At 47.6% G+C, this 25,883-nt stretch overlaps 1 protein-coding gene across 1 annotated transcript in view; it reads left to right on the top strand.

Annotated features, from left to right (window-relative positions):
• The window catches only part of DMBT1 (deleted in malignant brain tumors 1), a 62,394-nt gene extending 36,976 nt beyond the window's left edge, over positions 1–25,418 (top strand). Inside the window, 16 exon segments of the mRNA XM_030804176.1 lie at positions 1,133–1,162; positions 2,095–2,133; positions 2,903–3,226; positions 7,128–7,154; positions 7,781–7,813; positions 11,937–12,090; positions 12,385–12,587; positions 13,088–13,408; positions 13,981–14,001; positions 14,989–15,018; positions 15,318–15,468; positions 18,004–18,212; positions 19,123–19,307; positions 22,084–22,472; positions 25,143–25,384; positions 25,387–25,418. Of these exon segments, the coding sequence (XP_030660036.1) occupies positions 1,133–1,162; positions 2,095–2,133; positions 2,903–3,226; positions 7,128–7,154; positions 7,781–7,813; positions 11,937–12,090; positions 12,385–12,587; positions 13,088–13,408; positions 13,981–14,001; positions 14,989–15,018; positions 15,318–15,468; positions 18,004–18,212; positions 19,123–19,307; positions 22,084–22,472; positions 25,143–25,384; positions 25,387–25,418 (2,390 nt within the window).
• Positions 25,419–25,883: the final 465 nt, after the last annotated feature.

The following is a 25,883-nucleotide window of genomic DNA, read 5'->3' as shown; positions in this document are numbered from 1 at the left end:
TTCAGCCCCTCTGAGCTTTCATGAAACAGTTTCATACTGTCCCAGTGGACAACCCTTACAGGTTCAGGAAGTGGCCCCATGTTTAATGAGCTTTGGTCCTTTTATATTTGGGACTCACATATAGTTTCTGAAAATTGAGGGTGTCACCCTCTGACCTGTTCAAGGCATGATCAGGGCGGGCTTGATACCCCTATCCATCACTGCTGGAAACATTCCGAGATTATGATGGTCCACATTTGTATCCAGAAGAAGCAGAGTTTGTGCTTGGGCAGGGAGAGGGATAATAAAGGTTTGTGGTGTCTCTGCTTAGCCAGAAACCTGATTCCTGATTGTCCCCTGGGCAGCCCCTGGTTCCCCTAACATTTTAGCTGCCGGTGTCCAAGCCTCAGCAATGGCATTTGATGTCCTAGTCAGTCCATGCATCAGCAGATGTGGGATGGCATGGTGGGGAGCATCCCCTAACAGAGAGAAAGATACCCCAGGATTACAGAAATGGAGGACTCAGTCTGGTCTCCAGCAGGACCTTTGTCCCTGGATGAGTTCACAGCAGAGGAGACCTGGGAAGACATCTGGGAAGCAAGTGGCAGGAACAGGAAGTGGAATTGTTGCCAGGTTGATTCCCCCTCCCAGAGATCCTTTTATTCTGTGCCTTTTCCCTTCAAGTCTAATTCTGTCTTTTTTCTTTGTTGCAATTTACAGACACTTGGCCGACCTCACCTGCATCAACAGCAGGTAAATAATCCTCTCACCCCTCCCTAGGGCTCACTATCTCTGGACATATTTTGTGTTTGAAACTGATAGGATGAGGCTCAAGGTGGGCCCCTCTCTTTTCAGCCTTGCTGACTCAGGAACTGCCGAAACATGCAAGGGAGAGTGTTGGTTTTGGGTCAACCTGGTCACCCTGGGCAGACACAAAGTTAATCACCTCGGAGCTGACAATAGTGGCCAGGATCTGCCTGCAACCCTTATATGGTGCATCTCTGTGGGGATGTACATGGCAATGGCCCTCCTCCTGTGATAGGGACTGGGATGGACTGAGTGTCAGGCTTGCCCAGTTCCTTCTATCTTTTTTCCAGTTTTGCCGTTTTCTGTATAGTGCATCTGATCTGACCTTCTCTTCCCTTTCTCACAGCTGCTCAGTCCCAGTCAACGCCCAGGCCAGGTGAGTCCCCAGCATCCTTCCTCGGGATGTCCCTTCTCTTTCTGCCCAGTTACCTCTTCCCCACTCCACAGTGCTCCCCTGCTTCTCTGTGCGGATACTGTGGGGCATATTATTTTTCCCCCCACCACTCTGTAACTGAGACCCCAGCACAGTGCTTCAACAGACATAGGGTTCAGGAGGCTTCTGTCTTCTGTTCAATTTATCTCAGCTTTCATGAAGAAGTTTCATACTGTACAATGGACAACTCTTACAGGTTCAGGAAGTGGACTCATGTTTAATGAGCTTTAGCTCCTTTATATTCAGAGCTGATATAACCTTTCTGAGAATCGAGAGTGACTGCCAAAGTCAGCTGGGAAGGCAATGTCAGTTCAAGCCTTAAACATGACTTCTGCCATGGGCAAGCAATGTCAGCGCAGGCCTGATACCTCCATCCCTCACTCCTTCAAACACTCCAGATTTTGCAGGGCCACATCTGCATCCAGAAAAGGCAGAGGCCATGCTCGGGCAGGGAGAGGGATAATAAATATTTCTGGTGCCTCCACTTACCAGGAAACTTGATATCCCTTTGGGCGGCTCCTTGGTTCCCCTAACATTTTAGCTCAAACTATCAGAGTCTCAGCAATGGTGTCAGATGTGCCCATGAGTCCACGTGTCACTGGATGGGGCAGGCTAACCCTTTGTAGCCGAGAAAAGGACATCTCACACTTCAAAGGTAGGAGGGATTGAACTGGTCTCCAGCAAGGCCTTTGTTCCTGGCTGTGCTCACTGAGCTGAAGACTTGGGTAGCACTTGGAGCACGTGGCAGGAACCGGAAATCGAATAGTTTTCATGACGCTTGCCTGGTCCAGAGACTTTTTTTTTTTTTTTTTTTTTTTTTGTAGCTTTTCACCCTCAAGTCTAATTTTGTCCTTTCTCTTTGTTGCAATTTGCAGATACTTGGCTGACCACCAACTTACCGGCATCGCCAATAGGTAAATCATCCTCTCACCCCTCCCTAGGGCTCACTCTCTACCTCTGGACAAACGTTTCTTTTGAAAATGATAGAATGAGGCTCAAGGCGGCACCTCTGTTTTTCATGTTTCTGCGAGTTGCCTGGGGAGGAAGGTAGACTCCCTGGGAACCTAGTCCTGGGTCTGATGTTGGAGGCTGTAGGGTGCTGGTGACCTGTCTCCCCTGGGATTCTGTTTTATTAAGTCAGGAAAGATCCTCAGCCAGGTGCTCAGGACAAGCCCTGGAGGGCTCCCTAATACTACTGGGACCTTGTTCCTGGCCCTCAGGCCACAGGCTGCAGACCTGCGAATAGCGGGGAAAGTGCCTGTCCCCGTAGCTGTCTGGCCAATGTCCTGCCATTCCTGGCACTTTGCTAGAAGCCAGAGAGGACCATGTGGGTGCCACCAAACTCCTGAACATGAGGCAGGTCTCGGCCTCCTATCTGCAGCTGTGCAGCTTCATCTTGTGTGAGAATGGAGCTCAGAATGAGGAGTGAGGTGTCCATTCCTGTCACCTCCAGTGGGGTCACAGGTACTTCCCCAATACTTGAGCTTCCATAGACTTGGGCAGAGTAGGACATCACTGCTTCTTCCACTATGATGAAGCTGAACCTCTGTTTGTGTTCGTATTCAAAGGTGATTACCTGCACACGTGACTTTGGCCATTAGGAAGTGCCCTGAGTGTGGAACATTCCTTAAATCTTTGACCTCATAATCAGTATGGATGAAGAGTTCTTGTGTTCCCCTGTAGGATCTGAATCCAGTTTGGCACTGAGGCTGGTGAATGGAGGTGACAGGTGTCAGGGCCGAGTGGAGGTCCTGTATCAAGGCTCCTGGGGAACCGTGTGTGATGACAATTGGGACACCAATGATGCCAATGTGGTCTGCAGGCAGCTGGGCTGTGGCTGGGCCATGTCAGCCCCAGGAAATGCCCGGTTTGGCCAGGGCTCAGGACCCATTGTCCTGGATGACGTGCGCTGCTCAGGACATGAGTCCTACCTGTGGAGCTGCCCCCACAATGGCTGGCTCACCCACAACTGTGGCCATCGTGAAGACGCTGGTGTCATCTGCTCAGGTGGGCCTTCAAGACCTTGGGCTCCCTCTCTTGGGCTGGAGTTTGCTCCAGAAGAAAGTCCTAATTACATTCTGATCTCCTCACTCAAAGCTTCTTCTATGTTTCCTATGTTTTTGAAGACTTGTTAGCTCTCTGCTAAGAATCCATATGAATTCACTGCCTAGTGTTCCAGTGGTCACTTAGGACAGGGGACCAAATTCAAACAACAATCCAGACTTTATCCCCTTCCTGAGGCAGTGCAAGGAAGAGGCAGAGGAAAAAAGTTCTGGCTCCCCAGGGCTCCATTTCTCCCCTACTGAGTAGCACTTGGTGAGGGTATAGTGGACACAGCACGGACAGCGGGGCAGAGGAGGGATCCTCTCCTTGGGAGGAGGCTCATGGTAAGGAAAGGACATATGTTGGGGTAGGGAATTCTCACTTGAGGCCCCAGTAAGAAGCATTTGGATTGGAGGCATATGGGCTAGGAGTGCAAATGGGTATCTGTGCACGTGTGACCTGGATCTTGGTCAGTTTCAGCTCCTTCCAAAGAACTGCAGTGCATTGCCTGTCTAACAAGCCTGGTGTTGGGAGGGCAGCCCCCATGAGATCTGCCAGGCAAATCCTTGTCATTACCTGTGGTTTGGAATGGAAGATCACACAGGGGATTTTTGCTGGAGTGGTATCCTGAGACTTGCTGACTTGGTGAATTACTAAACCTGCAAGGGAAAGGGTTGGTTTTGGTTCAACTTGGACATCACATCCAGACACAGAGTTAATCTCCTTGGAGCTGGAAATGGTGGCCAGAATCTGCTTGGACCCCTTATAAGGAAAATCTTTGAGTCCATCCAAAGCACTGGCATTCAGCAGGTCTGGGTGAAACTCCTGGGTCTTGCTTGAAGCCTCTGGCCACTCCCTACCTCATTCAGTGTGGAAGGTTCCCTTATCTACCAGTTGTCAAATGATCTTTAAAGAGGATCTATTATTAGAGATGCTTTTGTTTGCACATGGCAGGAACTCAACTCAAACACTCTTAAGCTAGAAAGGAATTCATTGGCTCAGGTATCCAGAATGTTTAGTGGTGGATCTGGAGCTTCAGGTATAGCTGGTTCCAGAAGTTCCAAGTCTTTTTTCCCCATGCTTTGCTTACATCTACTCTTTTATCTGTGTGGGCTTCACTATCAACTTGCTTTTCGCATATGGCTGAAAGACAGCAGTGGGCAGCCCCAAGTCTATATCCCACCAGGAGAAGGACTCAGTCTGTCCCAGTACCTCTGGCTGACAAGGCCTGGGAGGACTGTGATTGACCTGCTTGTAAACAGGTGCTTTCTTACAAACCATCTCTATTAGTTCTGACAGCTCAGCCAGAGTTCTATACCCATCTTTGTGTTCCCTTGGGGCTATGGGAAGGATGGGGGCATTAGGCTCTACTTGAACCTTGTAGGATGCTACATTTTAAAATAGGAATGACTGTTTCTATTAGAATAAAAAACAGGCAGGATGTTTGTGACAGAGATAGCAGTCCCTCAGTTGGACCCTTCCTTTCCTTTGATACTCTGCTCTTTGCTGGTTGACGTTAGCCCTCTATCCCGAGATGGAAACTTCCCTCTCCCTGGCTGTTGTCCATGTTCATTACCATCATCCCTATCTAGTTCCAGGACTTTTTCATCATCCCCAGCTGAAAGCTCTTACCCCTTAACCATTAATAATCCATTCCTCTTTCCTTCAGCCCCTGGCAACCACTAATCTGCTTTCTGTCTCTGTGTACAGATTTTACTAAGAACTCTAGTCATTTTCTATGAATGGAATCATAGCCTTTTCTGTCTGGCTTCATTCACTTAACATAATGTTTTCAAGGTTCATTCATGTTTTAGCATGTGTCAGAACTCCATTACTTTTAATTGCCAACTAATATTCCATTGTATGGCTACGCCATCTTTTGTCTATCCATTTATCAGCTTATGGACATTTGGGTTGCTTCCATCTTTTGGCTGTTGTGAATAAGGCTGCTATGTGCATTAGTGTACAATTTTTTGTTTGCATTTGTGTTTCCAATTTTGGGAGATATATACCTAGGAGTGGGATTGCTGGGTAATAGGGTAATTATGTTTAATTTATTGTGGAAACACTGAACAGTTGCCACAGCCACTGCACCAATTTGCATTCCCCCCAGCAATGCCTGAGAATTCTGATTCCTCCATATCCTCACCAAAACTTTTTATGATGTCTTTTTCATCATGGCCATCCTAGTGGGTGTAAGGTGGTATTTCATGGTGTTTTGATTTGCATTTGCCTGATGACTAATGATGTTGAGCATCTCTTCATGTGTTGGTGGGCCCTTTGTATATATTCTTGGGAGAACAGGGGCTTCATTTTATAGATACTAAGCTGAAGGCCAGCGGAACCAGACTAATGTCAGTATCTTAGCCCAGCTCCCAGGCTTACAGGACAGGGTTCAGGTACACAGAGGGATCAGGATGCCTGGCCCAGTGTTGTGTCTAGCATGTAATATTCCTTCATGGAGGACTAACTCTGCCATTTTTCCTCCATTCTCAGGCATAGGCACCTCTAGATATGCACAACTAAGTGTCCTCATAGTTGCTTCTGCCCACTGTCCCTGTAGCTCATGGTATTCAGTGGGTCCATGTTTTGTTTCGGATTGAAGGCAAGCTGTGGGTTTGAAAGTGACTCAGGAACAAGCCTTGGGCCTGATGGAGTGGTCCCTGTGAGCAGAGTGAGTCAGCCAGAGGTAGAGAGGTGGAATCTCCCAAGAACCAGGTCCTAGGCTTCACCTTGACAGGAAGCTGTGAGCTGGTCTCGGTTGCATCCTGCTGCAGAGGCGCTTGAGCCCAGTGGTCCATGCACATCCATGATGATGGCTCCTGCACTTTAACCTCTGAATCTGAAGGCCTGGCTCAGCACTTGAATTGCTGGGCACCGGGATGACTCCATCGGGGAACATGCACAGCTCGGTCCACACCCAAGGGTTCTAGAAAACAACCCTTAAGGATAACATGATGAAGAACAGGCTTCCGTCAATGTCTATGCTGCTGGAGAACATTAACTGGAGACCCAGAAACCTTGGCCTTCTGGAAGAATTCTGAACTTCACTCTGACCTCAGATGCTCTTCCTTTAGGAGATACAGGAGAGAGTTAATTTACCTGTCTTTTCTAGAATCCAGTTCTGGTTTGGCTCTGAGGCTGGTGAATGGAGGTGACTAGTGTCAGGGCTGGGTGGAGGTCCTGTACCAAAGTTCCTGGGGCACTGTATGTGATGGCAGCTGGGACACCAATGACGCCAATGTGGTCTGCAGGCAGCTGGGCTGTGGCTGGGCCATGGCAGCCCCAGGAAATGCCTGGTTTGATCAGGGCTCAGGACCCATTATCCTGGATGATGTGTGCTGCTCAGGGAATGAGTCCTGACTGTGGAGCTGCCCCCACAATGGCTGGCTCTCCCACAGCTGTCAGCATAGTGAAGACGCTGTGTCATCTGTTCAGATGGGCCTCCAAGACCTTGGGCCTCTATTTTAGTGTGTGGTTTTCTCCATGACAAGGCTTCTCTTTGCACTGGCCTCCTCCCAGCCTGAGCTTCTCTTCAAGATGGCCCATTTCTCTGATACCTCAACAGGGCAATAACCTCAGCAAATGTTGTTGGTGTCTTTGAATTTTATGGGTAGGCACTAGCTTCTTTCTTATGTAGGTTCCTATAGCAAACAAGGGTTGAATCTACTTTCAGGCTGTAAGAATGAATTCTTCCAATATATTTTTTTGAGACTAACCATTAAGGTTTATATCTACTATTCCACTCCTGGATGACTCTTGGGGAGCATTTCTAAGTGACAAGATTGGGACAGGCACTCAGCATTTCTCTCGCTCATCATCCTGGGCACTGGGACTGACTCATGTTTTCTTCCTTTCCTTGCAGCCACCCAAATAAATTCTACTACGACAGGTGAGTCTGCTACACCCCAGCCCAGCAATATTTCTCTTGGGAATTCCACCCTCTCTTGTTTCCAGAAGTAGGAGGAGTAGGGTAGCCTCCCCCTGGCGGGTAATTTCTCTCTGAGGACTCTGACCTTTGTTAGGGTGACGAGCTGAGTTCCCACTGCCATCACTGTCATGTCCGGCTCACCGCGGAGGGCCCCTGTGGCCTCCTGCTATTGCCTACTGATAGTGCTAAGTGCTGGCAGAGATGCTGCTGTGGAAGGAGGCTTTGGTCCTCCATCATTTCAGATGAAAATAACTGTCTAAATTAACCCATGGGAAATTAGGACCTTCATTTTAGAAACATAGCCAAGTAATACTTCTGCACGTATTTGTCAAATAAAGAATTCTTTCCCTTTGAGGGAGCCATCCCCAAAGTGTTTTTGTGCCACAGTGAAAATATCCTGGGCCAAATATGTTGGGAGGTGTTACATACTCTAGACCTTGCTGGCCATGAACAGTGTAAACTGGAATGGTCAAGGCTCTGAGAAGTCCTGTACTAAGGAAAATGATTTAACTTTGTCAGTCAAACAAATGACTATGGAATGGAAAAATTATCTAGTAAAATCCTAAACAGCTTCATTTTTTTTCTAGATTGGTGGCATCCAACAATTACAACCACTGCAAGTAAGTATCACAGTTTCTACCTGAACCATAGGTCATACATTTCTTATACCCAAGCTTGGCTATCCATGAGCGAATGCTCTGCCCCACCCCAGCCTTCCTCAATCTGCACATAGCCCTGGCCTGTCCCACTACACCCTTCACCTCTTCATTTGAATCAATGAGATAAGTATTCTTAAAATAATAGACTTAAAGGCTTTTATTTTGGGGGTATCTCCAAAGCTTTAGGAGGAAGCAAAGAGACAAATAGTAAATGGATAATTTTACTACAAATTATGCTTTTCCATGTCATTTTTATTTCACTATATGGCTATGTTTCAATAGATTTTCATTGCTTTTAAAAAATAATAGGGCTACTTTTCTGTGTCATTAAATCTTTTCTCACAATCATTTTAAGTGCCTGTATTGCATTCTATTATACAGATATGCCATGAATTATTTGATAGATCCTCAGATGCTAGATATTTGTTTGTATTTCTTCACTACTGTAAATGATTTTGTGATGAATAATATTTTTATAGACAATTTTTTTGCATACCTCACTAATTTTTCCTGTAGGACATAACTGGGTTTACTGGACCAAAGTCAACATCATTGTAGTGCCTGGTACATAGAATGCACTTCATGCATATTAACTTTTACTGTGTTAGGTATTTTAAGATCTTGCTGTGTGTATGGTCAAACTACCATCAAGAATGGTTGTAAAATTATAGAATGATGTAAGAGACAAACTGATCTTCTTCCTCAGAGCTCACAGTATTATTTAATACACAACCAACTAGAAAAGTACAGTTGTGACAACTGTTTCCAAGGAAAAGTTCAGTGTGCAAAGAGGAAGTATTAGTAGAGATCTTCCTTGATTGGGGAGTTAGGGGAAGTTCCTTATGGAAGTGACATTTAAGCTGGGAGTTAATAGAGGAGCAGGTTCATTTGCTGAAGTGTCTTCTAACCAGAAGGAATGCTTCGAAGGCCCTAGGGTGGGAAGGAGCTTGGCTCTTTGAAGGAGGGTGGGGTGGGGGCAAGGAGGGACTGCAGGAAATCTGTTGGGTGAGGCCAGATCATTCAGGGCCTTGTGAGTGGGTTAAGACTACTATCTTTATCCTAAAGGTAGGGAGGCTGCAGAAAGATTTTCATCTTGAGAATTAGCTAATTGGAAATATACTTGCAAAAGATCATGTTTATCTTTTCTGCCAAACTGCATTTCCTGAAGGCAGGGGCCATGTCTGCCTTTTTCATAATGTATCCTTATTATCTAGCATTGTGTCTGCCTTTCAAGAACTGTTTATTGAAAGAATAAATGAGTGAATGAATGAATGGATAAATTAATGAATAAATACATAATTACTGTTGGCATTTTGGCATACATTCCATACACCGTATACACACACACACACAGTATGGCATGCTTTATATCCCATTGTATAACCCATCATTTTCATTTAAGTGTATATAATACTTTTTTCATGACCTTAAAATTAACATTTTTATAGCATTGAAATTATTTGTATAGAAGAAGTTTTAATGACTACATGATTTTCCACTGTATAGATATACCATCATTTAGTTAAATGGTTACTAATTGTGGGGCAAAAACATTGTTTCCAATTATATTTTATAATGTTAAGTGACTATATACAATAGCATATTTTATAACCATTTATATTTAATGTTTAGAAATATGTAACTCGTATCCTTGTCTCTGAAAGTTTGACTTTATCCTTAATTATTTCCCAGTGTAGAAATAGAATGGGAGGGCAGGCCACATGATCTTCAAGAAGCACTGTCTTCCCACCAAATGAGAGAACGTATTTCTATCTCATAAGGGACTTGTACCTAGGATATGTAAGTGACTCTTGTGGTCAATGATAAAAAGTCAAATAACCCAACTGAACAATGAGCAAAAGACCTGAAAGATATTTCTCTACGGAAGATTCACAGATGGCAGAGAAGGCATTGGAAAGATGCTCAGTGTCATTAGCCGTCAGGGACATGCAAATGAAACACCCAGTAGGTGGGCTGTAGTCAAAAAGCCAGATAATAGCAAGTGTTGATGAGGATGTGGAGAAATTGGAAACCTTATGCACGGCTGCAGGGAATGTAAAATGGTACAGCCACTTTGAGAAGCAGTTTGGTGGCTCCTCAAAAGGTTAGACCTGGAGTCACCATATGACCCACCACTTGCATTCCTAGGCATATACCCAGGAGAAATGAAAACATATGTCCACACAGAAACTTGTATGTGAATGTTCAGGACAGCTTTATTCATAGTAGCCAAATGTGAACGCGATGCAAATCTCCATCATAGTGAATCGAGAAACAAATATGATACGTCCATGCAGTAGAGTATTATTTGGCAATAAAAATGAATTTAATAGTGGCCGGGCACAGTGGCTCACACCTGTACTCCCAGCACTTTGGGAGGCCAAAATGGGTGGATCAGCTGAGGTCAGGGCTTCGAGACCAGCCTGGCCAACGTGGTGAAACCCTGTCTCTAATAAAAATACAAAAATTAGCTGGGTGTGGTGGTGGGCGGCTGTAATCCCCGCTACTTGGGAAGCTGGGGCAGGAGAATCGTTTGAACCTGGGAAGTGGAGGTTGCAGTAAGCTGAGATTGTGCCATTGCACTCCAGCCTGGGTGACAAGACTGAAACTCCATCTCAAAAAGAAAAAAAAATAATTTAATATTGATTTATGCTACAACATGATGAACTTTGAAAACACATTAAGTCAGTCAAAAAAGACTACCATATTGTACAATTTGTTTTATATGAAATGTCAACAATAGGCAAATCTATAGAGACAGAAAAGTAGCTCACGCTTGTAATCCCAGCACTTTGGGAGGCTGAGGCGGGCGGATCACGAGGTCAGGAGATCGAGACCATGGTGAAACCCCGTCTCTACTAAAAATACAAAAAATTAGCCGGGCGTGGTGGTGGGCGCCTGTAGTCCCAGCTACTCGGATAGGCTGAGGCAGGAGAATGGCGTGAACCCGGGAGGCGGAGCTTGCAGTGAGCCGAGATTGCTCCACTGCACTCCAGCCTGGGAGACAGAGCGAGACTCCATCTCAAAAAAAAAAAAAAAAAAAAAAAAAAAAGTAGATTAGTGGGTGCCAGGAATGGAGAGTGTTGAGAAGAAACTGGGAGTGGTTGCTAATGGGTACGAGGTTTCTTTTTGGGGTGATAAAAAATAATCCAAAATCGACTGTGGTGATTTCAGAGCTCTGAGTATGCTAAAAACCATGGACTTATCCCCTTAGAAAAAGTAAATAAAGAGTTATAAAAAAGAAAAAAAAAGAAAACATTTTAATTTCTATCACTCAGTGTGCACATGTTTTTAAAAAGTTAAACCAACAAAATGTTTGATGGTTTAGTATTTATCCCTTTCTGATAAATAACAATAGCTAATATTGCTGGGTGCTTATGTGCCTGGCACTCTCTAAGAGTTTATATAGACATAGAAACATATCTCATGTTTATGTATAAATGTTCATATATACATATCTTATTTAATACCCGTAAGAGTCTGATGAAGCAGATGCCATTACCACTCTCATTTTTCTGATGAGGAAACGGAGGCAGAGAGGTTAAGTAACTGGCTCCAGATCATGGAGCTGATACAGGCAAAGCCAAGATGCAAACCCAGGCTTCTTGTTGCAGAAACCCTGCTCCTAAGCCAACGCTGTGCTACTTGTGAATTGGCAGAGTCCTGTGCTCATGGAAGATGCTAGGGAACACACTGTTATGGAGTGCTCTCCACGGGTCAGCGCTGTGTTCAGCCAGGACTATCCCACATCCCTTTCTGTAGCTGATTGAACAATGATAGCAGTCACTTTGTTGCTTTCTTGGCATTTTTGCTAGAGGTGACACAAGCTCCCTCTGAAGCTTGGATCACCTCCTCCCAGAGGGTTGCTGTCGAGGCCCAACAGGGAAAACAGGGACTCGAATCAAAACTTCTAATGTTGGGCCACCCAGAACCAAGCCCAAGAGAGGGGACTTGTTTACAGGGAAAGTTAAGTCATGTTATAAAGTGCAGAAGATGAAACTGGATGATACTTACGCAGATGATTGCTTGTCATAAAATACCTGAAGATCTGGTACAAAGGAGATATCCCCTCTCTCCTCTCTAGGACCCTCTTCAAATTGTGGTGGCTTTTTATTCAGTGCCAGTGGGACATTCTCCAGCCCATCCTACCCTGCATACTACCCCAACAATGCTAAGTGTGTTTGGGAAATAGAAGTGAATTCTGGTTATCGCATAAACCTGGGCTTCAGTAATCTGCAGTAAGTAATGCCTGGTCATCTGGTGAAGGGAGAGTCCCTCTGCAGCACATCCACTGGTTTAGACTGTGTCCTGGGCTGGGATGCTTTTCACTCTCGTGTGCCATGGACAAGCTTTTGGTGGCTTTGATTCCTACCATAAAGCATCAGGGAACACTGATGTCCTTTGACTTAATTGAGGAAGAGCTAGAAGAAAAACCTGTATTCAATGGCATCACTCGTGAAGTGGAAACTATTTATAAAATGGAGGGGCAATAGGAATTTCAATGTTGACTTGAATACATTTTCTCCATACAGGTTGGAGGCACACCATAACTGCAGTTTTGATTATGTTGAAATCTTTGATGGATCACTGAATAGCAGTCTCCTGCTGGGGAAAATCTGTAATGATACCAGGCAAATATTTACATCTTCTTACAACCGAATGACCATTCACTTTCGAAGTGACGTCAGTTTCCAAAACACCGGGTTCTTGGCTTGGTATAACTCCTTCCCAAGCGGTAAGTGCACACTAGACCATGCCTACGAGGCTTGGTGGATTTACCCAGCTGCCTCTTTGGGGGCACCATGGTTCCCCAAGGAAATCAAAGAAGGGCCTCAGTGATGCATTGCCCATTCTCCTTCTCTTGGCGCAGACTGTGTGAGCCTCAAGGAGGGGCAGGCCCTTGGGAAGGCAGCAAAGGGTGCAGACTGGGGGTCACACCTTCTTGCCTTGGGTCTGCTACCAACTCTCCGGGGACCTGGTGACTCACCTTGCAGAGCCACCCCTCTCCATCTGGAGGTGAGGGGATCTGAGCTTGGCAATCTCTAGAGCCCCTTTTAGCTCTGCATGGAGTGGTCCAATACCTCCACCCCAGCTTTTCCACATTTCTATTTGGTGACTTTGGAGGTGGGGAAAGGCCTGTGGGATGCTTGGCCTTTGAGGTTTGTTGTGGGACATTTGTTGTGGGACATTTGTTGTGGGACATGGCCATGATCTCTCAGTTAATGTGTCTTTCAGATGCCGCCTTGAGGTTGGTCAATTTGAATTCATCCTATGGTCTATGTGCCGGGCGTGTAGAAATTTACCATGGTGGCACCTGGGGGACAGTTTGTGATGACTCCTGGACCATTCAGGAAGCTGAGGTGGTCTGCAGACAGCTAGGGTGTGGACGTGCAGTTTCAGCCCTTGGAAATGCCTACTTTGGCTCTGGCTCTGGCCCCATCACCCTGGATGATGTAGAATGCTCAGGGACGGAATCCACTCTCTGGCAGTGCCGGAACCGAGGCTGGTTCTCCCACAACTGTCAACACCGTGAAGATGCTGGTGTCATCTGCTCAGGTATGGCCCAATGCCACGGAAGGCCCATTTCACTTGTAACCTGCTATAAAGGGAGAGCTTAAGGCCAGTGGCTGATGGTGTCTGTGGCCCAGGCAGGAGCTGGTCATTGTGTCCTCGTGGCCTGCGCACTCCAGAAGAGCATGCAGGGGGCTGCTTTATCTTTGGCCAGTTTCTGGACCCAGGGCCATTATGCTGAATACGCATCTGACTAAAGGACCTCCAGCAATGATTTAACTTCTTTATGCTTCGGTTTCCTTGACTGTTGAGTCAGGGTGGCTGTGATAGTACTTGCTACTGGTGACAGTTGGGATGATTTTAGAACAATCATGGTCAAGGAGAGGGTGATGGGTGTTATGATCTCAGCTGTAATCCTGATGACCACAAGTATGACGGGACTTAGGGAGCATCTGGGGAAGCTAGGAAGGCTTCTCAACAGCAATTGCTGGGTGGACCTGGGGGCCCTCGGCGAGGGAGGTCAGGTTATGAGCCATGTAAGTGTATCTCTGCCACATTCTGGCCCCTCCTCCGAGCCACACGTCTGTGACCGATGCTTTTCTTCTATTCCCTTTCAGGAAACCAGCTATCGACACCTGGTAAGTCCCCCCAATTTCCATTCCACTTCCCTGGTCTCCAGGTCTCTCCATTGCTGCTGCCTGGACTGTGCAGGGCATGTTGCTCACTCTCCAAGGAGTTCGTCTGTGGTGCCATCCTCTACAGCCCCTGTCCCCTCCCCTGCTGGCCATCAGGATGGTGTGCCCCTCTCTGCGCTTCAGTGGCCTGACCCACCTAAGATTAGGATCTCCAGTCAGTCCTGAGGCGAGGCCGCCACCTGTCAGATTTGACTGTCCTCACAGACACCAGACCCTGACCAGTGTTGGCCAAATTGGGCCCACTGCATCGCTGAGCTCCTCCCTGCCTGCCCCTGAGCTGCTCTGAGTGTTCCCAGCACGGCCCTGGCACCTCTCCAACCCGCCGCCCCCCGCCCTGCCCCCCCGCTTGCTTTGTCATCCCCTCCTGGCCTCCCACAGCAGCAGCTTCAGGCCTGTCCCCTCCCATCCATTCTCCACTGTGCAGCCCCTTCAAGTGATTCCTCAGGGTCTTCTGGTGATGACCCCCCTCCTCAGCACAGCATGACTGCCAGGGCTCCCTGTGATCTGCTCCCTATGCTTAGTGCCCTCTCCCCATCCTCTGCCTGCTCCATCTACACAGAGGTTCCCAAATCTCTTCCACCTGGGTGCAGTTGCACCTGCTGTTCCTCTGCCTGGGACACCCCATTTCTACCTCTTTGCCTGCCCCCTAATTACTGCCCTTTTTTCACCACTCTATCTGGGGCAGGGGCCAGACTTCCGGGCTCCTCTCCTTCCCCACGCTTTGGTCAATCTCAGCCTCTTCCCACTCTGCTGGGATTCGCTCTCCTCCAGACCTCCCCAAGGGCAAGTGAGCTCCCCAAGGGCAAGGCCTGTGTCCAGCTCCTCCCTGTGGACTCAGGCTTGGCACAGCATCTGCACAGCTCACGAGCAGTTGACAACTGTGTCAGGGATGCCAGAAAACTGATCCTCATCTTTTCTTTTTGTCAACAGCTCCTTTTCCCGACATCACCCGTCCAAACAGTAAGTTCTGAGCTCCCTGACAAGTCTGTGGCAGAGTGGCCTGGAAATTCCCCTTCCCATTTCCTCAGTGACAATGGGGCTGGGGAGGAGATGGCTTCCTCCAAAGTGGTCTCCCTGCAAGAGTGCCCCGCCAGCCCTCAGTGGACGGTCCAGATCTAGGCCACCTCTTGCTCTTACGTGGTTTCTGTCTTGGGAATTATTTTTAAAAAATTCAAAGTAATTTAAATTTAAAATAGTCCCCAGGTGACTGTGCAGTGTGCTCTGGGGGTCACCGACATTCCCACTTTTTGTCCTGACAGCAAATTATTCCTGTGGAGGCTTCCTATCCCAACCATCAGGGCGCTTTTCCAGCCCATTCTATCCCGGGAACTATCCAAACAATGCCAAGTGTGTGTGGGACATTGAGGTGCAAGAAAACTACCGTGTGACTGTCATCTTCAGAGATGTCCAGTAAGTGTGCACCAAGAAGAATGCCTTAGGGCCTCACAGACCTTTCAAGAGGGAATAAATGGTACTTAGAACGTCAGGAGAGATGTTTGCTGGGAGCCATTTTTGACCTAGCCCAGAGGCATCCCGTGGAGAGTTGGGGAGGGGGCACAAGAGCCTTGGAGTGGACAAAAGCTCTGGTTTCAAGTCCTAGGTCTGCCACCAATTTGCTGTGTGACCACAGGAAGTCACTCAGCTTTCCTGAGCCTCAGTCAAAAGAGGGGAATAAAATACCTGCTTTCCTCACCTTATTGGTTACTGGGAAGGTCATGAGAAAGACAGAGGAGAGAGAGGGAGAGAGATGTGAAAATATTTACAAAATGTTGTCCAATGGAAAAGATGGTTGTTAAGCAGTAATGATAGACTTAGGGGCAATAATAGCACAAATAATCCTATTAACAACCACACTGGCCAGGTAAGGTGCCTCAGGCTTGTAATCCCAACACTTTGGGAGGCCGAGGCAGGAGGATCACCTGAACCCAGGAGTTCAAGACCAGCCTGAGCAACATAGGGAGACCCCCATCTCTACAAAAAAGTACAAAAATTAGCTAGGCGTGGTGGCCTGCACCTGTAGTCCCAGCTACTCAGGAGGCTGAGGTGGGAGAATCGCCAGAGCCTTGGGAGTTGAAGGTTGTGGTGAACTATGATAGCGCCAGTGCACTCCAGCTTGTGGAATAAAATGAGACCCTGTCTCAGGAAAACAAAACAAAACAAAACGAAAAGAACAATTGTGTCTGTTTTGTGGAGCCCTTTTTCTCCACCCTCTTCTTTCTTCATGTGAGTTCACCAGGGGTTGGGCAGAGACGGAGGAATTCCTGCTGCAGAGGGTAGGGTATCTTCTCTGCATCCAATCATAAGTAGAAATCATTGTTTTAAGCAGAGGGGACATTACTAAAAGCACTTTTCTTTCTTGCTTGCTTGCTTGCTTTCTTGCTTTCTTGCTTTTCTTGCTTTTCTTGCTTTCTTGCTTTCTTTTCTTTCTTCCTCCCTTCCTTCCTTCCTTCCTTCCTTTCTTTTTCTTTCTCTCTTTTTTTTTTTTTTTTGACACAGCGTCTCGCTCTGTCACCGAGGTTGGAGTGTTGTGGCACGGTCTCGACTCACTGCAACCTCTGCCTCCCGGGTTCAAGCGATTCTCCTACCTCAGCCTCTCAAGTAGCTGGGCTTACAGGCACACGCCACAACGCCTGGCTAATTTTTGTATTTTTATTAGAGACGGGGTTTCACCGTGTTGGCCAGGCTGGTCTTCAACTCCTGACCTCAGGTGATCCTCCCACCTTGGCCTCCCAAAGTGCTGGGATTACAGGTGTGAGCCACCATGCCTGATGTCAAAAGCACATTAATATATGATTTATCCAAGGAGGTGGGTGGCCCAGCTGACTGTGAAGAGGCACCAGTGTTTTCTAGTGTCCTGAACAAGGGGCTACACTAATTTCTTCTCTAACAGCCACTGTTGAACAAAACAGTTTTCCCTTTTGAATTCTGTTTGCAGTGGGCTTTGGAGTCTTTGCTTTAGTAATTCATTTGGGATTTTGCAAAAGATACATAATTTTATTCTCTTTGTCATTACAATACAAAGATTGCACTTAAAGCTGTTGCAGTCCTATGGGACTGGTTCTTTTACCAGCATCTTGATAGCAATGACCATCACCATTTGTGACATTTTACAAAGCCCTTTTCTGTATGTTGTTTTATTTGAGCTTCACCATAGCCCTCTTCAGCGTGCATGGATCAGATTCCTTTGCCTTTGTAGATAGGAAAAGCTTTAGAGAGATTATTTGACTTGCCCAATATTTATTTATTCAATTATTTCTCTCACTATGAATTCATGCATATTGATTTTATTCTGTGGGGGCACTAGGGACTTTTCGATGGAAGAAAAATGGTCTAAATCAGGATGCGAGCCCTTCCCTTCCTGATGTAAAGGGCTGACAGGTGAGGGGCTATAGATTTCACGTTTGACCGCAGAGGGCAGGACTAAGACCCAGGCATGGAGGTTGAGGGAAGATGAGACTCTCTTGATTTAAGGAGACTTATGACTTTCTTCTTTTTCAATTTTTATTTTTCTTTTTATTTTTTTGAGACAGGGCCTCACTCTATCACCCAAACTGGAGTGCAGTGGCACAATCTCGGCTCACTGCAACCTCTGCCTCCTTGGTTCAAGTGATTTTCCTGCCTCAGCCTCCTGAGTAGCCTCCCTCACCCTACAGGCTTGTGCCACCACGCCCGGCTAATTTTTGTATTTTTAGTAGAGACAGGGTTTCACCACGTTGGCCAGGCTGGTCTCGAACTTATGACCTCAGATGATCCACCTGCCTTGGCCTCCCAAAGTGCTGGGATTATAAGTGTGAGCTACTGCGCCCAGCCAAGGAGACCTATGACTTTCATTGATGAACTTTGTCAGAGTTTCTGGCACAGAGGTGTGACCCCACCCTGAGATCTGACCCCGTGCATCAAATTCTGGGAGGAAATGAAGCCAAATGGTGTGTCCTCTCTCTGCAGGCTTGAAGGTGGCTGCAACTATGATTATATTGAAGTTTTCGATGGCCCCTACCACAGTTCCCCTCTCATTGCTCGAGTTTGTGATGGGGCCAGAGGCTCCTTCATTTCTTCCTCCAACTTCATGTCCGTTCGCTTCATCAGTGACCACAGCATCACGAGGAAAGGGTTCCGGGCTGAGTACTACTCCAGTCCTTCCAATGACAGCACCAGTAAGTCCCCTTGTGGAAATGCTCTGTTGGAACTGGGGACATCCTGAGAGCATCTGTGGCTCAACTGTCCTGTGGTTGTGAAATAAGAAATGAAGAAACCCTTTCAGGTCACCAGGGCTTGATTTTCAGCTGAAAGGGGCCAGGAGCAGTGGGCCTCGGGACTCTGGCAAGTCAGGGCTAGAACTGGCTGACGGGTGACAATTGGTCTTACTGTGGTCAGCAGAGACTAAGTAGAGGGTCCCAGATGTTGCTCTTAGTGGAGAGTGATGAGTCAGTGCCAAAGGCAGAAGTGACCTCTTGGCTTGAAACCTTGTGACCTTCTCAGAGTGTGGGACACTGTGGCCATGGCCTGAGACCTAACACATTTGGTTTCTATCTGAAGATGGACTGAGCTGGGTGGCTGGAAGTGGCTGAGATAAGGTCACTCAGTCACTTCCAGCAGAGTCTGTATGGCCATGATTTGAGTTGTTGTATGGACTGATGTGTAGATTGGCCAAGGGCCAGGCAAGGTGACATCCAGGGTCTCTTATGCAGTCAGGATTAAAGATTGACTTGCTTCATGGCTAAAAGACCTTGTTTCATGGTATTCCCACAATTTGACCATACAGTTACTTTATAGATAAATGGTAACTTGGCCAAACATTCCACTTATTTAAAAATCCTGCCTCCAATTCTCCATCAGAGAAATCCTGAGTCCACGTGCTCTCCTTGGGCTTTCGTAAGGGTGGGGCTGACTTGACCCTAGGGTCCTTGGGGGATTGCAGTGAGGTCTATGCCCACATCCTAAGTGCTGACCCTCCCTGTCAGCCATCCTGGTCTGTGCACTTTTTAAGTGGAAGAGCCTCTGGCCCTGTAGGACTTGTGGAGTCCGGGGCGGTGGCTGAATACCTTATCTGTCCTTGTCTGTCAGACCTGCTCTGTCTGCCAAATCACATGCGAGCCAGCGTGAGCAGGAGCTACCTCCAATCCCTGGGCTTTTCTGCCAGTGACTTTGTCATTTCCACCTGGAACGGATACTACGAGTGTCGGCCCCAGATAACGCCGAGCCTGGTGATATTCACAATTCCCTACTCAGGCTGCGGCACCTTCAAGCAGGTAAGCCCGGGGCTTCCCATTCCATTTCCCAGTGCACAGGCTTTCTTATAGTGGTATGTCCTGTGCTTCTTGAATTCTGGGGATGAAGAAATTATGATTTTGGCATAATCAGGACATAATTGGAATAAAGGAAGATAAAAAACCTTTGGTGCTATGATATGGCTGCAGCCCACTTCGAAATAGGAGGAAGGAAGCTGAGCAGGCAGAGTATCTCCAGCGGTGTCCAGCAGAGAGGGCTTCTGGCAGGCCGCCACTCCCATCAGCAGTAACAACAGCAGCTCCTGGAGCAGCTCCAGATTTTGCAGGGCCCGAAGCTTATACAGTTAGGGTCGGGGGTGAGGGGCAGGTGTTGAGATGGGCAGGGGCGTCATAAGTCAAAGAATGCAATATCTATGAACTTTTATATACTTTGCAAAAACGTATGGCTGTGCAAACACATTGCTAGGCCTTGGAGGAGGCCTGCACATTGCACTAGGCGGGGAAGAGGGGGCCCAAAAGCTTCAGCTTCATTAGCTCCACAGTCAATTGGCCTCTGCAGCTACCATTTGTTGAGCTATCACCATCTAAGATGGCCCCCTGCATCCAATTTGGGGTGAAAGTGAAGCCAAAATGGTGTGTCCCTTCTCTACAGGCTTGAAGGTGGCTGCAACTATGATTATACTGAAGTTTTCAACAGCCCCTACCACAGATTTCTGTGATTTGCCTGGGACTTGGCAGATTTTAGCATAGAAAGTCTCGCGTTCCAGGAAACCCCTCACTCCCAGGCAAATGAGGACAGTTAGTCACCTTACAAGTGGCAGATGCTGTGATTAGTCCTTGTCATACTCCCCCAGTGAAGGCCTGGCCTTAATTGTGTTGGGTTCTGGCTTGCTGTGTTTGGTCAGTGGAAGTCAGTCCACTGAAGGTGACCATTGTTCCTATGCCAAATGTGCAGCCTGGAGACTGCCTGAGCGGCCCCGCTGAGGATCCTTCACACCCATTCACACCCGTTCACACCCATTCACACCCATTCACACCCGATCACACTCATTCACACCCATTCACACCCCATCACACTCATTCACACCCGTTTGGAGCAGCCAGACAGCTCTGTCAGCCCCGTTTCTTCTAACTTGGCTGATCATGCACAGCACATGCCACATTCTTATTCCTCCACTCATTTATTTATTTTTATTTTATTTTAATTTTTAAATGACAGGTTCTCATTCTGTTGCCCAGGCTGGATGCCCAGGCAGGGGTGCATCATAGCTCACAGAAGACTTGAACTCCTGGGCTTAAGTGATCTTCCAGCCTCAGCCTCCAGAGTAGCTGGGACTATAGGCATGCACCAGCACACTCAGCTAATTAAAAAAAATTTTTCTGTAGATGTGGGATCTTGCTATGTGTCCCAGGCTGATCTCGATCTCCTGAGCTCAAGTGATCCTCCTGCCTTGGCCTCCCAAATGCTGGGATTACAGGCGTGAACCACTGCTCCTGGCCTCCTCTATTTCTTTAAATAACCATATTGCCTATCACACTGAGTGCCTCAGGGGCAGGGCCAATGTTTTGTTCATCTTTGCAACCCCAGTGCCCCTGGTCCTGAGCCTAAGAGTTGATATAGTATTATTAACAGCTCATACAGATATCAGACACTGAACTAAGTGTGCTATATAACTTTTAAAATTCTCAGGACAACTTTATTCCCACTTAATTATGAGGCAATGGAGGCTTGCAGAAGGTAAGCCATTTGCCCAGGACCATATGGCCATGAGCTGCGAGTCTAGGACACAGAAGTAGGGCTGTGCCATCCATGGCTGGAGCTTCCCACAGCTCCACCAGGCTGGCCTGTGATAGTGAATTTTAATCTAAAATTAGAACTGCTTCTTCTGACCAAGAAATAAATCTGCACTCCACGTTCATTATTTGGAGTGGATTCAGAATTTACCTCCATTGTAGGCACCATAGGCAAATGTGACGTCCATGCAAATGATCATGTTAATGTACAGGGTTCAATGGAAAGCACTTGAGACCGTCTTTGAAAGAGTAAGAAGGGTCATACTGTCATGCGCGTCCGTGTGAAAAGACCACCAAACAGGCTCTGTGTGAGCAACAAAGCTTTTTAATCACCTGGGTGCAGGCGAGCTGAGTCCGAAAAGAGAGTCAGCAAAGGCAGATAGCGGTGGGGCCATTTTATAGGATTTGAGTAGGTAGTGGAAAATTACAGTTGAAGGGGGTTGTTCTCTGGCAGGCAGGGCGGAGGTCACAATGTGGTCAGTAGGGGAGCTTCTGAGCCAGGAGAAGGAATTTCACAAGGTAACGTCATCAGTTAAGGCAGGAACCAGCCATTTTTACTTGTTTTGTGATTCTTCAGTTACTTCAGGCCATCTGGATGTATATGTGCAGGCTTGGGCTCAGAGGCCTGATAAAAGGGTTTATTGTGGTCATATGGTTTAAGTCATATGGTTTATTGTGACAACTGTTGGCACTGAAATATAAAGCAAAAAAACATTTTTTTTAAAGACAGTTTAAAGTCAGAAAATGTACGCTAAGAGCAGGTGGACAACGTGGACCCCTTCCTGTGGGTCTTCCCCAGACCTGGACCCAGAGTGTGAGCTCTGGCGCCCTGTGCTGGCTCATAGCCAAAGGATAGGCACGTGCCATGACCATCTCTGAGTGGTTCTTGGAGGGGTGGAAGTCTTGTTGAGTCACATCCCTCTCATTCACACCCAAATCAGCTATGGGATTCTCTTAGCAGGTGACATGTGCCTGACTCTGCTCTCTTGCCTGCCTCTCCTAGGCAGACAATGACACCATCGACTATTCCAACTTCCTCACAGCAGCTGTCTCAGGTGGCATCATCAAGAGGAGGAAGGACCTCCGTATTCATGTCAGCTGCAGGATGCTTCAGAACACCTGGGTCAACACCATGTACATTGCTAATGACACCATCCAGGTCGAGAAAGTCCAGTATGGCAATTTTGACGTGAACATTTCCTTTTATACTTCCTCCTCTTTCTTGTATCCTGTGACCAGCCACCCTTACTACGTGGACCTGAACCAGGACTTGTACGTTCAGGCTGAAATCCTCCATTCTGATGCTGCACTCACCTTGTTTGTGGACACCTGCGTGGCATCACCATACTCCAATGACTTCACGTCTTTGACTTATGATCTAATCCGGAGTGGGTAAGGACTGTCTTTATGTGATGGCCTTAAACCTTTACTTGATAACTCAAACATGAGTAGCCCCAAAGGCTTGAAGAATGCAAATTTTGATGAACTGCAGTTCCCAGTATTTCAAACTTAACTAGATCCCTTTCTACATGTAGTAACGTCCTGTAGCTTTTACCTTTGAGGTGCTTTTACTCTGTGTTCTGTATCACATCCCTGATTTCTCTTCAGGTAGGATGACCATGTATCATCTCCAGTTAACATCTGGGGAGATGGGTGTCTGGAGAATAGAACAGCTCAGCAGTGTTCACTCAGCAGCTTAGCTGTAAACCGGGATTAGACTCTAGGTGACTGAACTCCAGCCATACGGTTAAAAAGACCTGAGTATAGTGGGAAAAGCATTGATTTGGAGCAGACCAAGGTTGAAATGCCAGCCCTGCCACGTGCCAGTTGCATGATTCTGGGCCAGTGAAAGCAGCTCTATGGACCAGTTGCTCGCCTGTCAAGTGGGGATAATGACACGCACATCATAAGGCTGTTGGGAGGATGGGATGAGAGAGATTGGATGTGGCACTGAGCACAGAGAGTGTGTGGCAGGTGGTCCACCAGGAATGTGCACTGAAGATGGCAGGAGTCCTGCTGCCCTCCTTCAGCCTGGGAATAGAAGCTCTGGGAGTCCACGGGTTCCAGTCGAGCTCAGGAGGTGCAGAGGTCAGGCCAGAGATGTCAGGCTGGGGCAAGAGGGTGTGCAGGCTGGGCTGCTCTACCATAGCCCAGCTTCCCTGGATGACTGCATGTGGGTGAAGTGGGGTTTGACTCTTCTGCACTCATGATGACACCATGATGTGCAACTCCAGCCCCCTCTGAAGTCTCTGTTGATGGGTGTGTACCACACTTCTTGGCTTACAATATAGACCTGGACACTTCAGTAGCCATTGCCTTCCAAGAGAAGTTATACCAATAGGGTAAAGGGTTCTACTAGGAATTAGAGGTGGGCAGATTCAATTCGACACCCTCTTGATATGCTAAACATAGCACCTCTTTCCAGGCACAGTGTGAACATATGTCAATTCAGTAAGCAGGTGTTGAGGCTCACGTTGTTCACAGTCTATGCAGTTAGTTCAATTCACAGCAGCCCCCTTGGTGGCTGAGAGGAGGGGAGAAAGCTTAACCAGATTCCCTTTGTACAAATAGTCATAAGGTGACTTTTGAATTTGTGTGAATTGATTGACATTAATGAAAACGAGTGGGTGACCTTAGTTCTTCCTTGCCAAAGGATTCTTTCTGGTTAAATCCTGCCATTTCTATATGACAATGCAATTTGCTGGGAAGACGGGGATGTGTGTGCAGGGGTAGATGTATCCTGGCTATACCTGGAGCACAGGGACTTATTGGCTACACCTGGCCATCAACCAGATCATCCACCTGGATGTCCATTAGAATGACCTGGGGCTCCAAACACACCCTGCCGAGGCCCCACCCATAAATTCTCAATTTGGCCTGGTGGGGCTTGGGTATGTTACATTTACAAAATCTTGAGTGATTCTGAGGTGGAGCCTTGGCTGTGGCTTCACTGTGGCATTCTGGTCTGCGTGGAGCCCTGAATGGCAGGGTTTTATGGCAAATGCAATGACTGCCTGGGGGCTTCTGAGTGACCCTGAACTTTTTCCGAAGTGTCCCACCTCTGAACAAGCCTCTGGCTATTTTTGCTTCCTCCTTTGCCACTAAGGGAGCTACTGTGAAAAGAAAAGAAAAAAAAAGAAAACTTGGTATTTGAGAGAATTTGGGTTGCCTATTGAGGAAGGAAGGAGGCTCTAGAAGACGGAAGGAGGGGAGCAGATCCTGGCCGTGTTCCCAGGCTGAGCCAGACTGCCCTGGAGACCACATCCACCACCCATGAGAAATGGCCATCCTAGGCCAGTGGGCCAGCTTTCCTGGCTCTTCTCTTTGCCATGCCCTTCAAAATCCCACCAATCTATAATAACTGAGTTTGTGTGAGCTGCTTCTTCCATATCTTAGGAAAATTCCTGTAAGCATATCCTTAGGTTATTTTCCTTCTGACCCCTGCTGAGAGGAGGTGCCCAAGGGAATGAGGAGGGGGTTGATATTGGTGTAGGGGCTCCTGGAGGGTTCACAGGCCAATGTGGAAAGTACAGCTGCATGGGGCTCAAGGCAGGCTGAGGAGGGTCAGGAGAGAGAGGCCCTGGGAGAGGGAGGGCCAGGGCACTGTACTCAGAGTGCAGCCGAATGAGACCTTGCCTGGCCCTGACACCAGGAGAGAGAAGGGAAGGTCATTTACTTTTCTGCCCTGTCTCTGGGTCCCGCTCCTGGGCTCCAAACTCCAGCTACTTCCCTGACTCATCTGGTTTACCCGGGTGCATGGAGCATGTGGTCATTGTGGGATTAGGCCTCAACCCACTGTGCAGTATGGGGCCTGCTTGTCTATCGGGAAAGCCCTCGCAGGCTTTGCTGCCTAAGGATGGCGGTGAGGTGCCGGAGCTGCCAGGATTTGTCTGCAGGCCCCGCAGTGAGTGTCTGATCCACACGTTCTGACAGAAGGAAGGTGAGGTGGGCAGGAGGCAGGGGCAGTGAGGACAGGCTGTGGAGCTCCTCACCTGGTACAACTGAGTCGTGAAGGAAGAATCGGGCCTTGGTGAGAGCTAAGAGGCTACTGTTCTCTTCCAGATGCGTGAGGGATGACACCTACGGACCCTACTCCCCGCCGTCTCCTCGCATTGCCCGCTTCCGGTTCAGGGCCTTCCGCTTCCTGAACCGCTTCCCCTCCGTGTACCTGCATTGTAAAATGGTGGTGTGCAGAGCATATGACTCCTCTTCCCGCTGCTACCGAGGCTGTGTGGTGAGGTCCAAGAGGGATGTGGGCTCCTACCAGGAAAAGGTGGACGTCGTCCTGGGTCCCATCCAGCTGCAGACCCCCCACGCCGAGAAGAGGAGCCTCGGTAGGTGGTCGCTGTCAGACCCCACTGCCCACCAGGGCGCAGACCCCTGACTCTCGGGGACTTGGGATGTTCCTCTTGGTGTCATATTCCAACTCATATTGAGCCCTACATTGTGCTGCACCTGGTCATACAGAGTTGAATCAGACCTGGTTCCCGCCTCCCCCTAGGCTCATGGTCCTTGGAGGACCCTTTGCAGGGCGAGGTCAAGAGAGTTCTGACCTGGATGGCCCATAGACCTGATGTCCCAGAATTCATGCTTCTCATCTGCAAAATGAAAATGTCAATACTTACTTCTTAGCACTGTTGAGAGGGTTACATAAAGGAATTTTGGTGAAACCGCCTCAGCCTGTTCCTGGTGCAAGTCATTGAGTGCCTGGTAAATGGTAGTTTTTGTTACTCCTGTTATTGTCACCCATGTTAACAACACCAATGATGACGGTATTCCTCACAATGATAAAGACTATAACAG

Source organism: Nomascus leucogenys, chromosome 3 (assembly GCF_006542625.1).
Source record: "Nomascus leucogenys isolate Asia chromosome 3, Asia_NLE_v1, whole genome shotgun sequence".
Lineage (NCBI taxonomy): Eukaryota > Metazoa > Chordata > Mammalia > Primates > Hylobatidae > Nomascus > Nomascus leucogenys.
Note: the sequence above shows the minus strand (reverse complement) of the source record. Positions and strands in the feature narration are given on the sequence as shown.